We start from the raw sequence: 18230 nt of genomic DNA, 5'->3' as shown, positions 1-18230 counted from the left end.
TTTTATTCCTATTTAGGGTGAGTGTGAGCTTGGCCTGCCCTCAGTACGATTCAGAGTTTCTGCATTGTTCCTTAATGTACAGAATTTTGTTCATATTTAGGGTAAGTGTGAGCTCGGCCTGCCCTCGGTACGATTCAGAGTTTCTGCATTGTTCCTTAATGCAAAGAATTTTATTCATATTTAGGGTGAGTGTGAGCTCGGCCTGCCCTCGGTACGATTCAGAGTTTCTGCATTGTTCCTTAATGTACAGAATTTTGTTCATATTAGGGTGAGTGTGAGCTCTGCCTGCCCTCAGTACGATTCAGAGTTTCTGCATTGTTCCTTAATGCAAAGAATTTTATTCATATTTAGGGTGAGTGTGAGCTCGGCCTGCCCTCGGTACGATTCAGAGTTTCTGCATTGTTCCTTAATGTACAGAATTTTGTTCATATTTAGGGGAGTGTGAGGACGGCCTGCCCTCAGTACGATTCAGAGTTTCTGCATTATTCTTTAATGTACAGAATTTTATTCATATTTAGGGTGAGTGTGAGCTCGGCCTGCCCTCAGTACGATTCGGAGTTTCTGCATTGTTCCTTAATGTACAGAATTTTGTTCATATTTAGGGTGAGTGTGAGCTCTGCCTGCCCTCAGTACGATTCAGAGTTTCTGCATTGTTCCTTAATGTACAGAATTTTGTTCATATTTAGGGGAGTGTGAGGACGGCCTGCCCTCGGTACGATTCAGAGTTTCTGCATTATTCCTTAATGTACAGAATTTTGTTCATATTTAGGGGAGTGTGAGGACGGCCTGCCCTCAGTACGATTCAGAGTTTCTGCATTGTTCCTTAATGCACAGAATTTTATTCCTATTTAGGGTGAGTGTGAGCTCGGCCTGCCCTCGGTACGATTCGGAGTTTCTGCATTATTCCTTAATGTACAGAATTTTATTCCTATTTAGGGTGAGTGTGAGCTCGGCCTGCCCTCGGTACGATTCGGAGTTTCTGCATTATTCCTTAATGTACAGAATTTTGTTCATATTTAGGGTGAGTGTGAGCTCTGCCTGCCCTCAGTACGATTCAGAGTTTCTGCATTGTTCCTTAATGCACAGAATTTTATTCATATTTAGGGTGAGTGTGAACTCGGCCTGCCCTCGGTACGATTCGGAGTTTCTGCATTGTTCCTTAATGCACAGAATTTTATTCATATTTAGGGTGAGTGTGAGCTCGGCCTGCCCTCGGTACGATTCGGAGTTTCTGCATTGTTCCTTAATGTACAGAATTTTGTTCATATTTAGGGGAGTGTGAGGACGGCCTGCCCTCAGTACGATTCAGAGTTTGTGCATTGTTCCTTAATGTACAGAATTTTATTCATATTTAGGGTGAGTGTGAGCTCGGCCTGCCCTCGGTACGATTCGGAGTTTCTGCATTGTTCCTTAATGTACAGAATTTTATTCATATTTAGGGTGAGTGTGAGCTCGGCCTGCCCTCGGTACGATTCGGAGTTTCTGCATTGTTCCTTAATGTACAGAATTTTGTTCATATTTAGGGTGAGTGTGAGCTTGGCCTGCCCTCAGTACGATTCAGAGTTTCTGCATTGTTCCTTAATGTACAGAATTTTATTCATATTTAGGGTGAGTGTGAGCTCGGCCTGCCCTCGGTACGATTCGGAGTTTCTGCATTGTTCCTTAATGTACAGAATTTTATTCATATTTAGGGGAGTGTGAGCTCGGCCTGCCCTTGGTACGATTCGGAGTTTCTGCATTGTTCCTTAATGTACAGAATTTTATTCATATTTAGGGTGAGTGTGAGCTCTGCCTGCCCTCAGTACGATTCAGAGTTTCTGCATTGTTCCTTAATGTACAGAATTTTGTTCATATTTAGGGTGAGTGTGAGCTCTGCCTGCCCTCAGTACGATTCAGAGTTTGTGCATTGTTCCTTAATGTACAGAATTTTGTTCATATTTAGGGGAGTGTGAGGACGGCCTGCCCTCGGTACGATTCAGAGTTTCTGCATTGTTCCTTAATGCAAAGAATTTTATTCATATTTAGGGTGAGTGTGAGGACGGCCTGCCCTCGGTACGATTCGGAGTTTCTGCATTGTTCCTTAATGTACAGAATTTTGTTCATATTTAGGGGAGTGTGAGCTCGGCCTGCCCTTGGTACGATTCGGAGTTTCTGCATTGTTCCTTAATGTACAGAATTTTGTTCATATTTAGGGTAAGTGTGAGCTCTGCCTGCCCTCAGTACGATTCAGAGTTTGTGCATTGTTCCTTAATGCACAGAATTTTATTCATATTTAGGGTGAGTGTGAGCTCTGCCTGCCCTCAGTACGATTCAGAGTTTGTGCATTGTTCCTTAATGCACAGAATTTTATTCATATTTAGGGTGAGTGTGAGCTCGGCCTGCCCTCGGTACGATTCAGAGTTTCTGCATTGTTCCTTAATGTACAGAATTTTGTTCATATTTAGGGGAGTGTGAGGACGGCCTGCCCTCAGTACGATTCAGAGTTTCTGCATTATTCTTTAATGTACAGAATTTTATTCATATTTAGGGTGAGTGTGAGCTCGGCCTGCCCTCAGTACGATTCGGAGTTTCTGCATTGTTCCTTAATGTACAGAATTTTGTTCATATTTAGGGTGAGTGTGAGCTCTGCCTGCCCTCAGTACGATTCAGAGTTTCTGCATTGTTCCTTAATGCACAGAATTTTATTCATATTTAGGGTGAGTGTGAGCTCGGCCTGCCCTCGGTACGATTCAGAGTTTCTGCATTATTCCTTAATGTACAGAATTTTGTTCATATTTAGGGGAGTGTGAGGACGGCCTGCCCTCAGTACGATTCAGAGTTTCTGCATTGTTCCTTAATGCACAGAATTTTATTCCTATTTAGGGTGAGTGTGAGCTCGGCCTGCCCTCGGTACGATTCGGAGTTTCTACATTATTCCTTAATGTACAGAATTTTATTCCTATTTAGGGTGAGTGTGAGCTCGGCCTGCCCTCGGTACGATTCGGAGTTTCTGCATTATTCCTTAATGTACAGAATTTTGTTCATATTTAGGGTGAGTGTGAGCTCTGCCTGCCCTCAGTACGATTCAGAGTTTCTGCATTGTTCCTTAATGCACAGAATTTTATTCATATTTAGGGTGAGTGTGAACTCGGCCTGCCCTCGGTACGATTCGGAGTTTCTGCATTGTTCCTTAATGCACAGAATTTTATTCATATTTAGGGTGAGTGTGAGCTCGGCCTGCCCTCGGTACGATTCGGAGTTTCTGCATTGTTCCTTAATGTACAGAATTTTGTTCATATTTAGGGGAGTGTGAGGACGGCCTGCCCTCAGTACGATTCAGAGTTTGTGCATTGTTCCTTAATGTACAGAATTTTATTCATATTTAGGGTGAGTGTGAGCTCGGCCTGCCCTCGGTACGATTCGGAGTTTCTGCATTGTTCCTTAATGTACAGAATTTTATTCATATTTAGGGTGAGTGTGAGCTCGGCCTGCCCTCGGTACGATTCGGAGTTTCTGCATTGTTCCTTAATGTACAGAATTTTGTTCATATTTAGGGTGAGTGTGAGCTTGGCCTGCCCTCAGTACGATTCAGAGTTTCTGCATTGTTCCTTAATGTACAGAATTTTATTCATATTTAGGGTGAGTGTGAGCTCGGCCTGCCCTCGGTACGATTCGGAGTTTCTGCATTGTTCCTTAATGTACAGAATTTTATTCATATTTAGGGGAGTGTGAGCTCGGCCTGCCCTTGGTACGATTCGGAGTTTCTGCATTGTTCCTTAATGTACAGAATTTTATTCATATTTAGGGTGAGTGTGAGCTCTGCCTGCCCTCAGTACGATTCAGAGTTTCTGCATTGTTCCTTAATGTACAGAATTTTGTTCATATTTAGGGTGAGTGTGAGCTCTGCCTGCCCTCAGTACGATTCAGAGTTTGTGCATTGTTCCTTAATGTACAGAATTTTGTTCATATTTAGGGGAGTGTGAGGACGGCCTGCCCTCGGTACGATTCAGAGTTTCTGCATTGTTCCTTAATGTACAGAATTTTATTCATATTTAGGGTAAGTGTGAGCTCGGCCTGCCCTCGGTACGATTCAGAGTTTCTGCATTGTTCCTTAATGCAAAGAATTTTATTCATATTTAGGGTGAGTGTGAGCTCGGCCTGCCCTCGGTACGATTCAGAGTTTCTGCATTGTTCCTTAATGTACAGAATTTTATTCATATTTAGGGTGAGTGTGAGCTCGGCCTGCCCTCGGTACGATTCGGAGTTTCTGCATTGTTCCTTAATGCAAAGAATTTTATTCATATTTAGGGTGAGTGTGAGGACGGCCTGCCCTCGGTACGATTCGGAGTTTCTGCATTGTTCCTTAATGTACAGAATTTTGTTCATATTTAGGGGAGTGTGAGCTCGGCCTGCCCTTGGTACGATTCGGAGTTTCTGCATTGTTCCTTAATGTACAGAATTTTGTTCATATTTAGGGTAAGTGTGAGCTCTGCCTGCCCTCAGTACGATTCAGAGTTTGTGCATTGTTCCTTAATGCACAGAATTTTATTCATATTTAGGGTGAGTGTGAGCTCGGCCTGCCCTCAGTACGATTCAGAGTTTCTGCATTGTTCCTTAATGTACAGAATTTTGTTCATATTTAGGGTGAGTGTGAGCTCTGCCTGCCCTCAGTACGATTCAGAGTTTCTGCATTGTTCCTTAATGCACAGAATTTTATTCATATTTAGGGTGAGTGTGAGCTCGGCCTGCCCTCGGTACGATTCGGAGTTTCTGCATTGTTCCTTAATGTACAGAATTTTATTCATATTTAGGGTGAGTGTGAGCTCGGCCTGCCCTTGGTACGATTCGGAGTTTCTGCATTGTTCCTTAATGTACAGAATTTTGTTCATATTTAGGGTGAGTGTGAGCTCTGCCTGCCCTCAGTACGATTCAGAGTTTGTGCATTGTTCCTTAATGCACAGAATTTTATTCATATTTAGGGTGAGTGTGAGCTCGGCCTGCCCTCAGTACGATTCAGAGTTTCTGCATTGTTCCTTAATGTACAGAATTTTGTTCATATTTAGGGTGAGTGTGAGCTCTGCCTGCCCTCAGTACGATTCAGAGTTTCTGCATTGTTCCTTAATGCACAGAATTTTATTCATATTTAGGGTGAGTGTGAGCTCGGCCTGCCCTCGGTACGATTCGGAGTTTCTGCATTGTTCCTTAATGTACAGAATTTTATTCCTATTTAGGGTGAGTGTGAGCTTGGCCTGCCCTCGGTACGATTCGGAGTTTCTGCATTGTTCCTTAATGTACAGAATTTTGTTCATATTTAGGGTGAGTGTGAGCTCTGCCTGCCCTCAGTACGATTCAGAGTTTCTGCATTGTTCCTTAATGCACAGAATTTTATTCATATTTAGGGTGAGTGTGAACTCGGCCTGCCCTCGGTACGATTCGGAGTTTCTGCATTGTTCCTTAATGCACAGAATTTTATTCATATTTAGGGTGAGTGTGAGCTCGGCCTGCCCTCGGTACGATTCGGAGTTTCTGCATTGTTCCTTAATGTACAGAATTTTGTTCATATTTAGGGGAGTGTGAGGACGGCCTGCCCTCAGTACGATTCAGAGTTTGTGCATTGTTCCTTAATGTACAGAATTTTATTCATATTTAGGGTGAGTGTGAGCTCGGCCTGCCCTCGGTACGATTCGGAGTTTCTGCATTGTTCCTTAATGTACAGAATTTATTCATATTTAGGGTGAGTGTGAGCTCGGCCTGCCCTCGGTACGATTCGGAGTTTCTGCATTGTTCCTTAATGTACAGAATTTTGTTCATATTTAGGGTGAGTGTGAGCTTGGCCTGCCCTCAGTACGATTCAGAGTTTCTGCATTGTTCCTTAATGTACAGAATTTTATTCATATTTAGGGTGAGTGTGAGCTCGGCCTGCCCTCGGTACGATTCGGAGTTTCTGCATTGTTCCTTAATGTACAGAATTTTATTCATATTTAGGGGAGTGTGAGCTCGGCCTGCCCTTGGTACGATTCGGAGTTTCTGCATTGTTCCTTAATGTACAGAATTTTATTCATATTTAGGGTGAGTGTGAGCTCTGCCTGCCCTCAGTACGATTCAGAGTTTCTGCATTGTTCCTTAATGTACAGAATTTTGTTCATATTTAGGGTGAGTGTGAGCTCTGCCTGCCCTCAGTACGATTCAGAGTTTGTGCATTGTTCCTTAATGTACAGAATTTTGTTCATATTTAGGGGAGTGTGAGGACGGCCTGCCCTCGGTACGATTCAGAGTTTCTGCATTGTTCCTTAATGCAAAGAATTTTATTCATATTTAGGGTGAGTGTGAGGACGGCCTGCCCTCGGTACGATTCGGAGTTTCTGCATTGTTCCTTAATGTACAGAATTTTGTTCATATTTAGGGGAGTGTGAGCTCGGCCTGCCCTTGGTACGATTCGGAGTTTCTGCATTGTTCCTTAATGTACAGAATTTTGTTCATATTTAGGGTAAGTGTGAGCTCTGCCTGCCCTCAGTACGATTCAGAGTTTGTGCATTGTTCCTTAATGCACAGAATTTTATTCATATTTAGGGTGAGTGTGAGCTCGGCCTGCCCTCAGTACGATTCAGAGTTTCTGCATTGTTCCTTAATGTACAGAATTTTGTTCATATTTAGGGTGAGTGTGAGCTCTGCCTGCCCTCAGTACGATTCAGAGTTTCTGCATTGTTCCTTAATGCACAGAATTTTATTCATATTTAGGGTGAGTGTGAGCTCGGCCTGCCCTCGGTACGATTCGGAGTTTCTGCATTGTTCCTTAATGTACAGAATTTTATTCATATTTAGGGTGAGTGTGAGCTCGGCCTGCCCTTGGTACGATTCGGAGTTTCTGCATTGTTCCTTAATGTACAGAATTTTGTTCATATTTAGGGTGAGTGTGAGCTCTGCCTGCCCTCAGTACGATTCAGAGTTTGTGCATTGTTCCTAATGCACAGAATTTTATTCATATTTAGGGTGAGTGTGAGCTCGGCCTGCCCTCAGTACGATTCAGAGTTTCTGCATTGTTCCTTAATGTACAGAATTTTGTTCATATTTAGGGTGAGTGTGAGCTCTGCCTGCCCTCAGTACGATTCAGAGTTTCTGCATTGTTCCTTAATGCACAGAATTTTATTCATATTTAGGGTGAGTGTGAGCTCGGCCTGCCCTCGGTACGATTCGGAGTTTCTGCATTGTTCCTTAATGTACAGAATTTTATTCCTATTTAGGGTGAGTGTGAGCTTGGCCTGCCCTCGGTACGATTCGGAGTTTCTGCATTGTTCCTTAATGTACAGAATTTTGTTCATATTTAGGGGAGTGTGAGGACGGCCTGCCCTCAGTACGATTCAGAGTTTCTGCATTGTTCCTTAATGCACAGAATTTTATTCATATTTAGGGTGAGTGTGAGCTCTGCCTGCCCTCAGTACGATTCAGAGTTTGTGCATTGTTCCTTAATGTACAGAATTTTATTCCTATTTAGGGTGAGTGTGAGCTCGGCCTGCCCTCGGTACGATTCGGAGTTTCTGCATTGTTCCTTAATGTACAGAATTTTGTTCATATTTAGGGTGAGTGTGAGCTCTGCCTGCCCTCAGTACGATTCAGAGTTTCTGCATTGTTCCTTAATGCACAGAATTTTATTCATATTTAGGGTGAGTGTGAGCTCGGCCTGCCCTCGGTACGATTCGGAGTTTCTGCATTGTTCCTTAATGTACAGAATTTTGTTCATATTTAGGGGAGTGTGAGGACGGCCTGCCCTCAGTACGATTCAGAGTTTCTGCATTGTTCCTTAATGCACAGAATTTTGTTCATATTTAGGGGAGTGTGAGCTCGGCCTGCCCTCGGTACGATTCGGAGTTTCTGCATTGTTCCTTAATGCACAGAATTTTATTCATATTTAGGGTGAGTGTGAGCTCGGCCTGCCCTCGGTACGATTCGGAGTTTGTGCGTTCTTCCGCAATGCTCAGGTTTATTCATATTTAAGTGACTCATTGCTGGGGAGTGCAGAGATTGGAAGATAATGCACAGAGATTTGAAAGCAGAAAGAAAACGTGCATATACCCTTAGCAAATGTAATGTTTGTGGGCACTTTTGTACCCATGGCAAGATTCAGGAAAAAAGGACATGAAAATCAGTGCAAAGTCTCTGAGTAAAAACTATGCACAAACTTTGTGTCCCTGAATACAGACTGAAAATTGCTTTCTAGATGTGAACCTGGGTGTACTTTACACTCAGACTTTCCCAGGTGTGGGTTGAAATCAGGGGAGTCAACAATGCAAAACTGGTTAGAATGTTTCCCTTTGAAAATGAGTGCAAAACTGTAGATAAAGCAGCCTCAGAAATGTATTTATACACACTTGATTCCCCATCTTATCATTTTAAATTATAAGGTGGGTTACAATCAACAAACAAATTATAAAACAATAATTACAAATCAGTACCTTAATATTTCCGTAATAAATAGCTTTCAAGTCACATCTCATCCTGCAGTATCTGGAGCAGACCCTGTAGTCATTAATCTTACCTGTGCTGAGTCACTACATAAAGCATCCAACAAGTCCTCTTTGCACCAGGTAAAGTTACACACAGATAACAAGCTGCTATTCAAATGTCATTTCTCTAGGGAGCTTGTGTTTGAAAGTCGAGTTGACTGTGTTTGCAGTTGCACACAGAGTTTTGCAGTAGGCTCATTAATGACAAGATAGGAACTGGGTGTGTTCTTAGACATGAGGCAGTTGTCATGGAGAGGCAGAAGGAAAGAGCTGTGATGGTGATAACTTAGATGTCTCACTTGTAATTTTGGCAATGTAATTAATTTTGCTGTATTTCACATTTTAGGTTTGAAAGTAATCTGAAGACAAATTAAGATCTGATGATGCTACAAATAAAGCATGCAGCATTGTCTTTCCTGAGCACAGAGCCTTAATCACGTAAACACAACCCATGGGATTAGGATAATGAGAAAATCTGCCAAGAAGCCCCATGAAGGAAGAGGAACCTCAAGACAGAGTGGAAAATGCCTTGAGAAGCTTTTAGGAATGTAGCAGGAGAATAAATCCATCCAGGAGCCTTGGCTGCATCTCAGTTTCCTATTCTCTGCATAACTTCTTTTTGCTTTGGAATAGGATGGATTATGGGCCGGTAAAGAGACGCTCTGTGGGGTTCTCTTTGAATATCCATGGAGCCTTCACTTCCCACTCAAAGGACCTGGAATTCCTCCAGACCCGAAAGGTTCTATCAGACATCTGCAAGTTCTGTAAGGCCCACATCCACTGTGGCACCTAGGAGCAGAGATGTGGCCTCGGAGTCAGTGGGGCTGCTCTTCATGCTCCTGGTTGACCTGGCTGCCATTGCTGGAAATGTTGCCGTCATGGTAGTAATCATCAAGACGCCAGCACTGAGGAAGTTTCTCTTTGTTTTTCACCTCTGCTTAGTGGATCTCCTTGCAGCCTTGACTTTAATGCCATTAGCTATGCTATCCAGTTCTTCCCTTTTTGATGGAAGCATCTTTGGGGAAGCCATGTGCCGAGTCTATCTCTTCCTCAGTGTCTGTTTCATAAGTATGTCTATCCTCTCCATCTCTGCCATCAACATAGAACGCTACTACTATGTAGTCCACCCCATGAGGTATGAGGTGAAGATGACTATTAGCTTGGTTATATCCGTTTTGGTTGGTGTTTGGATCAAAGCAGTAATCATGTCTGTCATCCCAGTTCTGGGCTGGAGCTCCCAACAGCTCAGAAGTTCCCCTGGCCGTAGTAGTGACCATTGCTCTCTACAGTGGACCACTGGCTCCTACAAGAAGATTTTCTTTGTTAGCTTTGCAATCTTCTATTTTATGTTGCCTGTCTTGATCATATTTGTGGTCTACTGCAGCATGTTCAAAGTTGCTAGGGTAGCTGCCATGCACCACGGACCACTCCCCACATGGATGGACACACCACGTCGGAGATCAGAGTCTCTTAGTAGCAGGTCCACTATGGTCAGCAGTTCTGGGGCCCCAAGGAGCACCCCTCAGAGGATATTTGGAGGTGGTAAAGCTGCTGTTATCCTCATAGCTGTGGGAGGACAATTTCTCTTCTGCTGGCTGCCATATTTTTCCTTTCACCTTTACTGTGCGCTGAGTTCTCAGTCATTCCCTGGTGGGCAGGTAGAGAAGATAGTCACCTGGATTGCCTACTTTTGCTTCACTTCCAATCCTTTCTTTTATGGGTACCTGAATCGTCAGATTCGAGGGGAGCTCAGCAAACATCTCAGTTGCTTCTTCAAGCAGTCCCTGCAGGAGGAGATGAATCTGCCTAGCCGGGACGGCTCCATTGAAGAAAACTTCTTACAATTCCTTCAGGGCACTGAGCCAGGAACCATTCACCTCAGTTCTAGTCCCAAGCTGGAACAACCCAGCATTGATTTTCGGATCCCAGGACAGATAGCTGAGGAAACCTCTGAATTTCTGGACCAGCATTTCCACAGTGACATTACAGCATCTGACAATTACATAAGAACGATACAATTGCCAAAAAATGAGCCCTAGTAATCCTTGCACTTGACAATCTCATTAGACTGATGTGTGAAAGAATGCAGACTCCAGCAGACCTCATTCCTGCACAGAGTCTCCCGGTGACACTGCTCAGAATGCAGACTCCAGCACACCTCGTTCCTGCACAGAGGCTCCCGGTGACACTGCTCAGAATGCAGACTCCAGCACACCTCGTTCCTGCACAGAGGCTCCCGGTGACACTGCTCAGAATGCAGACTCCAGCACACCTCGTTCCTGCACAGAGGCTCCCGGTGACACTGCTCAGAATGCAGACTCCAGCACACCTCGTTCCTGCACAGAGGCTCCCGGTGACACTGCTCAGAATGCAGACTCCAGCACACCTCGTTCCTGCACAGAGGCTCCCGGTGACACTGCTCAGAATGCAGACTCCAGCACACCTCGTTCCTGCACAGAGGCTCCCGGTGACACTGCTCAGAATGCAGACTCCAGCACACCTCGTTCCTGCACAGAGGCTCCCGGTGACACTGCTGAAAGCATCTCTCTTGGACATAGAAGTAAAGATTCTCAGTTGCCTAAAATGGTTTTATTTTATTCATTTGTTTAATATTTCTCTTCTGTTTTGGTTTATGAGCTCCAGAAATGTTCACTAGATCTGGGAAAAAGGGAAAAATGTAGGCATCATTTGCTCAAATGTCTGCTTATTTCTGACTGTATTTTTCTTCATATTGTATGTCGAGATGGATGAGTGACAGTGGAGACTGAAGATGCAAGTCACAGAAACCCCCAGATGTTTTCTATGCCCTATCTCTGCTATCTCGCTGCTTGTTCTCTGATGATGATACCTCAGCCAATTACATTCTCTTTCTCACATCTCCTTGCAGACCCTCCTAATCTCTCTCTTGAATTGTTAGGTCCTGTACCTATTTCTGACAACAAATGAGGGAGATGTAACTAACCTGAACAAGTTCTGAAAATATCCTTAGAGAGCTCCTGTCAGATCTGTGTTCTCACTCCACCTATCCACCCCTTCCTCTGACCACTCACTCCACCTATCCACCCCTTCCTCTGTCCACTACAAATGTCCCTGTCACTCTCCCTCTATTGCTCTCTCCCCAGTGCCCCTGTCACTCTCCCTCTACTGCTCTCTCACCACTTCCTGTCACTCTCCCTCTATTGCTCTCTCCCCAGTGTCCCTATCACTCTCCCTCTATTGCTCTCTCTCCAGTGCTTCAGTGTTTACTGAAGAGGATGTTGGGGAGGTACCCGTAATGGAGAAGTTTTTCATGGGTAATGATTCAGTTGGACTGAATCAAATCACGGTGAACCTGGAAGATGTGGTAGGCCTGTTTGACAAACTGAAGAGTAGTAAATCACCTGGACCGGATGGTATACACCCCAGAGTTCTGAAGGAACTAAAAAATGAAATTTCAGACCTATTAGTAAAAATTTGTAACTTATCATTAAAATCATCCATTGTACCTGAAGACTGGAGGATAGCTAATGTAACCCCAATATTTAAAAAGGGCTCCAGGGGCGATCAGGGAAACTACAGACCGGTTAGCCTGACTTCAGTGCCAGGAAAAATAGTGGAAAGTGTTCTAAATATCAAAATCACAGAACATATAGAAAGACATGGTTTAATGGAACAAAGTCAGCATGGCTTTACCCAGGGCAAGTCTTGCCTCACAAATCTGCTTCACTTTTTTGAAGGAGTTAATAAACATGTGGATAAAGGTGAACCGGTAGATGTAGTATACTTGGATTTTCAGAAAGCATTTGACAAAGTTCCTCATGAGAGGCTTCTAGGAAAAGTAAAAAGTCATGGGATAGGTGGCGATGTACTTTCGTGGATTGCAAACTGGCTAAAAGACAGGAAACAGAGAGTAGGATTAAATGGACAATTTTCTCAGTGGAAGGGAGTGGACAGTGGAGTGCCTCAGGGATCTGTATTGGGACCTGTGCTTTTCAATATATTTATAAATGATCTGGAAAGAAATACGACAAGTGAGGTAATCAAATTTGCAGATGATACAAAATTGTTCAGAGTAGTTCAATCACAAGCAGATTGTGATAAATTGCAGGAAGATCTTGTGAGACTGGAAAATTGGGCATCGAAATGGCAGATGAAATTTAATATGGATAAGTGCAAGGTGATGCATATAGGGAAAAATAACCCATGCTATAGTTACACAATGTTAGGTTCCATATTAGGTGCTACAACCCAAGAAAGAGATCTAGGTGTCATAGTGGATAACACATTGAAATCGTCGGCTCAGTGTGCTGCGGCAGTCAAAAAAGCAAACAGAATGTTGGGAATTATTAGGAAGGGAATGGTTAATAAAACAGAAAATGTCATAATGCTTCTGTATCGCTCCATGGTGAGACCGCACCTTGAATACTGTGTACAATTCTGGTCGCCGCATCTCAAAAAAGATATAATTGCGATGGAGAAGGTACAGAGAAGGGCGACCAGAATGATAAAGGGATTGGAACAGCTCCCCTATGAGGAAAGACTAAAGAGGTTAGGACTTTTCAGCTTGGAGAAGAGACAGCTGAGGGGGGGGGGGGGGGGGGTATGATAGAGATGTTTAAAATCATGAGAGGTCTAGAACGGGTAGATGTGAATCGGTTATTTACTCTTTCGGATAATAGAAGGACTAGGGGGCACTCCATGAAGTTAACATGGGGCACATTTAAAACTAATCGGAGAAAGTTCTTTTTTACTCAACGCACAATTAAACTCTGGAATTTGTTGCCAGAGGATGTGGTTAGTGCAGTTAGTGTAGCTGTGTTTAAAAAAGGATTGGATAAGTTCTTGGAGGAGAAGTCCATTACTGCTATTAAGTTCACTTAGAGAATAGCCACTGCCATTAGCAATGGTAACATGGCAGTGTCCCTGTCACTCTCCCTCTACTGCTCTCCGCCCCAGTGTCCCTGTCACTCTCCCTCTACTGCTCTCCTCCCCAATGTTCCTGTCACTCTCCCTCTACTGCTCTCTCCCCTATTGTCCCTGTTACTCTCCCTCTACTGCTCTCTCCCCTATTGTCCCTGTTACTCTCCCTCTACTGCTCTCCTCCCCAGTGTCCCTGTTACTCTCCCTCTACTGCTCTCCTCACCAGTGTCCCTGTCACTCTCCCTCTACTGCTCTCCTCACCAGTGTCCTTGTCACTCTCCCTCTACTGCTCTCTCCCCTATTGTCCCTGTCACTCTCCCTCTACTGCTGTCCTCCCCAGTGTCCCTGTCACTCTCCCTCTACTGCTCTCCTCCCCAATGTCCCTGTCACTCTCCCTCTACTGCTCTCTCCCCTATTGTCCCTGTCACTCTCCCTCTACTGCTCTCCTCCCCAGTGTCCCTGTTACTCTCCCTCTACTGCTTTCTTCCCCAGTGTCCCTGTCACTCTCCCTCTACTGCTCTCCTCACCAGTGTCCCTGTCACTCTCCCTCTACTGCTTTCCTCCCCAGTGTCCCTGTCACTCTCCCTCTACTGCTCTCCTCCCCAATGTCCCTGTCACTCTCCCTCTACTGCTCTCTCCCCTATTGTCCCTGTCACTCTCCCTCTACTGCTTTCCTCCCCAGTGTCCCTGTTACTCTCCCTCTACTGCTCTCTCCCCTATTGTCCCTGTCACTCTCCCTCTACTGCTCTCTCCCCTATTGTCCCTGTCACTCTCCCTCTACTGCTTTCCTCCCCAGTGTCCCTGTTACTCTCCCTCTACTGCTCTCTCCCCTATTGTCCCTGTCACTCTCCCTCTACTTCTCTCTTCCCCAGTGTCCCTGTCACTCTCCCTCTACTGCTCTCCGCCCCAGTGTCCCTGTCACTCTCCCTCTACTGCTCTCCGCCCCAGTGTCCCTGTCACTCTCCCTCTACTGCTCTCCTCCCCAGTGTCTCTGTCATTCTCCCTCTACTGCTCTCTCCCCTATTGTTCCTGTCACTCTCCCTCTACTGCTCTCCGCCCCAGTGTCCCTGTCACTCTCCCTCTACTGCTCTCCGCCCCAGTGTCCCTGTCACTCTCCCTCTACTGCTCTCCGCCCCAGTGTCCCTGTCACTCTCCCTCTACTGCTCTCCGCCCCAGTGTCCCTGTCTCTCTCCCTCTACTGCTCTCCTCCCAGTGTCCCTGTCACTCTCCCTCTACTGCTCTCTCCCCAGTTCCTGTCACTCTCCCTCTACTGCTCTCCTCCCCAGTGTCCCTGTCACTCTCCCTCTACTGCTCTCCTCCCCAGTGTCTCTGTCACTCTCCCTCTACTACTCTTCTCCCAGTATCTCTGCCACTGACCTGTTCTCACCCAGGGTCCCCATCACTCTCCCTCTGCTGCTCTCTGCCCTCCCCACCAGTGTCCTAATCATGTTTCCTCTGCTGCTCCCCTGTCCCTCAGCTGATGCCTTTCTGCTCCCTCCTCCCTAGATGGGTCTGCCTTGGACCTACGTCTCCCACTTCAATACATACCAGGATTTCCTAAAAATGACCTATTTTGAGATCTGCACATTACTTGATATCACTTTGTTCCTCTTTGACTGCCATTCAAGAATGATTTTTCTTTCCTTCTGTATTGGTTATAACAGTTTCAATTGAAAGCACAATTCTAAGTAAAGCTCATGAATTCCTGAATTTATAAGGAATGGCCTTTCAGTCTAACCATGCATGCCCACGTTCCCATGGACCCGTTTCCAGTAAGCAGGCACCAAGGTCTAAAATCTCATGTGAGGCTCTCACTGCCAAAAAGGCTGACTTTGAGCAGGAGGCAATAAGTAATTCTCATCCCTCTATTTTTGTGGAATATTTATGTGTAGATGACTTCATATAATCCACCAAACCAAATTGATTCAGAGGAAAGAGCACCAGATTATATATTTTCCTGTCTGAAGCATTCAAATTTGCAGGAGAGGCAGGTTATAAAAATCTGTACAAATCAGAGGCAGATTTCCTGATTACTGTAAAGAACAGATTTCAGACTCTCAGCTGCAAAATGCTGTAAGGGACAGAATACAGGGACTCAGAACCTGACTGCTGTAAGGGACAGGTTACAGGGATTCAGATCCTGACTGCTGCAAGGGACAGGTTACAGGGGCCCTGATCCTGACTGCTGTAAGGGACAGGTTACAGGGATTCAGATCCTGACTGCTGCAAGGGACAGGTTACAGGGGCTCTGATCCTGACTGCTGTAAGGGACAGGTTACAGGGGCTCTGATCCTGACTGCTGTAAGGGACAAAATACAGGGACTCAGATCCTGACTGCTGTAAGGGACAAGTTACAGGGATTCAGATCCTGACTGCTGCAAGGGACAGGTTACAGGGGCTCTGATCCTGACTGCTGCAAGGGACAGGTTACAGGGGCTCTGATCCTGACTGCTGTAAGGGACAGGTTACAGGGGCCCTGATCCTGACTGCTGTAAGGGACAGAATACAGGGACTCAGAACCTGACTGCTGTAAGGGACAGGTTACAGGGATTCAGATCCTGACTGCTGCAAGGGACAGGTTACAGGGGCTCTGATCCTGACTGCTGTAAGGGACAAAATACAGGGACTCAGATCCTGACTGCTGTAAGGGACAAGTTACAGGGATTCAGATCCTGACTGCTGTAAGGGACAGGTTACAGGGGCTCTGATCCTGACTGCTGTAAGGGACAGGTTACAGGGGCTCTGATCCTGACTGCTGCAAGGGACAGGTTACAGGGGCTCTGATCCTGACTGCTGTAAGGGACAGGTTACAGGGGCTCTGATCCTGACTGCTGCAAGGGACAGGTTACAGGGACTCAGATCCTGACTGCTGTAAGGGACAGGTTACAGGGATTCAGATCCTGACTGCTGTAAGGGACAGGTTACAGGGGCTCTGATCCTGACTGCTGCAAGGGACAGGTTACAGGGGCTCTGATCCTGACTGCTGCAAGGGACAGGTTACAGGGGCTCTGATCCTGACTGCAGCAAGGGACAGGTTAAGGGGCTCTGATCCTGACTGCTGCAAGAGACAGGTTACAGGGGCTCTGATCCTGACTGCTGCAAGGGACAGGTTACAGGGGCTCTGATCCTGACTGCTGCAAGGGACAGGTTACAGGGATTCAGATCCTGACTGCTGCAAGGGACAGGTTACAGGGGCTCTGATCCTGACTGCTGTAAGGGACAGGTTACAGGGACTCTGATCCTGACTTCTGTAAGGGACAGGTTACAGGGACTCTGATCCTGACTTCTGTAAGGGACAGGTTACAGGGGCTCTGATCCTGACTGCTGTAAGGGACAGGTTACAGGGGCTCTGATCCTGACTGCTGTAAGGGACAGGTTACAGGGGCTCTGATCGGGACAGGTTACAGGGACTCTGATCCTGACTGCTGTAAGGGACAGGTTACAGGGGCTCTGATCCTGACTGCTGTAAGGGACAGGTTACAGGGGCTCTGATCCTGACTGCTGTAAGGGACAGGAAAAGAACTTGCAAATGTGAATGTCTCATATGCTGCTCCTCAACTACCACGCAAATAGCAGGTGCACAGTACATGGACGTTCTTATTGCATGGACTTTGGCAGGAGCACGGTACATGGACGTTCTTATTGCATGGACTTTGGCAGGAGCACGGTACATGGACGTTCTTATTGCATGGACTTTGGCAGGAGGACGGTACATGGACATTCTTATTGCATGGACTTTGGCAGGAGGACGGTACATGGACGTTCTTATTGCATGGACTTTGGCAGGAGGACGGTACGAGGACGTTCTTATTGCATGGACTTTGGCAGGAGGACGGTACGAGGACGTTCTTATTGCATGGACTTTGGCAGGAGCACGGTACGAGGACGTTCTTATTGCATGGACTTTGGCAGGAGGACGGTACGAGGACGTTCTTATTGCATGGACTTTGGCAGGAGGACGGTACATGGAAGTTCTTATTGCATGGACTTTGGCAGGAGCACGGTACATGGACGTTCTTATTGCATGGACTTTGGCAGGAGGACGGTACGAGGACGTTCTTATTGCATGGACTTTGGCAGGAGCACGGTACATGGACGTTCTTATTGCATGGACTTTGGCAGGAGCACGGTACATGGACGTTCTTATTGCATGGACTTTGGCAGGAGGACGGTACGAGGACGTTCTTATTGCATGGACTTTGGCAGGAGCACGGTACATGGACGTTCTTATTGCATGGACTTTGGCAGGAGCACGGTACATGGACGTTCTTATTGCATGGACTTTGGCAGGAGCACGGTACATGGACGTTCTTATTGCATGGACTTTGGCAGGTGCACGGTACGAGAACGTTCTTATTGCATGGACTTTGGCAGGAGCACGGTACATGGACGTTCTTATTGCATGGACTTTGGCAGGAGCACGGTACATGGACGTTCTTATTGCATGGACTTTGGCAGGAGCACGGTACATGGACGTTCTTATTGCATGGACTTTGGCAGGAGGACGGTACGAGGACGTTCTTATTGCATGGACTTTGGCAGGAGCATGGTACATGGACGTTCTTATTGCATGGACTTTGGCAGGAGGACGGTACATGGACGTTCTTATTGCATGGACTTTGGCAGGAGCACGGTACGAGGACGTTCTTATTGCATGGACTTTGGCAGGAGCACGGTACATGGACGTTCTTATTGCATGGACTTTGGCAGGAGCACGGTACATGGACGTTCTTATTGCATGGACTTTGGCAGGACCACGGTACATGGACGTTCTTATTGCATGGACTTTGGCAGGAGCACGGTACATGGACGTTCTTATTGCATGGACTTTGGCAGGAGCACGGTACGAGG

The 18230-nt window shown here is 45.9% G+C and overlaps 1 protein-coding gene across 2 annotated transcripts in view; it reads left to right on the top strand.

Annotated features, from left to right (window-relative positions):
• Positions 1-11822, top strand: part of GPR61 (G protein-coupled receptor 61) — a 46364-nt gene extending 34542 nt beyond the window's left edge. For both annotated transcript variants that reach the window (XM_029573420.1, XM_029573421.1), the window contains one exon: positions 8827-11822. In XM_029573420.1, coding sequence (XP_029429280.1) covers positions 9167-10519 — 1353 coding nt within the window. In that variant the 5' untranslated portion in view covers positions 8827-9166 and the 3' untranslated portion in view covers positions 10520-11822. The remainder of the gene's footprint in view (positions 1-8826) is intronic.
• The last annotated feature ends 6408 nt before the right edge of the window (positions 11823-18230 follow it).

The sequence above is a fragment of the Rhinatrema bivittatum genome, chromosome 12 (genome assembly GCF_901001135.1).
Source record: "Rhinatrema bivittatum chromosome 12, aRhiBiv1.1, whole genome shotgun sequence".
NCBI lineage: Eukaryota > Metazoa > Chordata > Amphibia > Gymnophiona > Rhinatrematidae > Rhinatrema > Rhinatrema bivittatum.
Note: the sequence above shows the minus strand (reverse complement) of the source record. Positions and strands in the feature narration are given on the sequence as shown.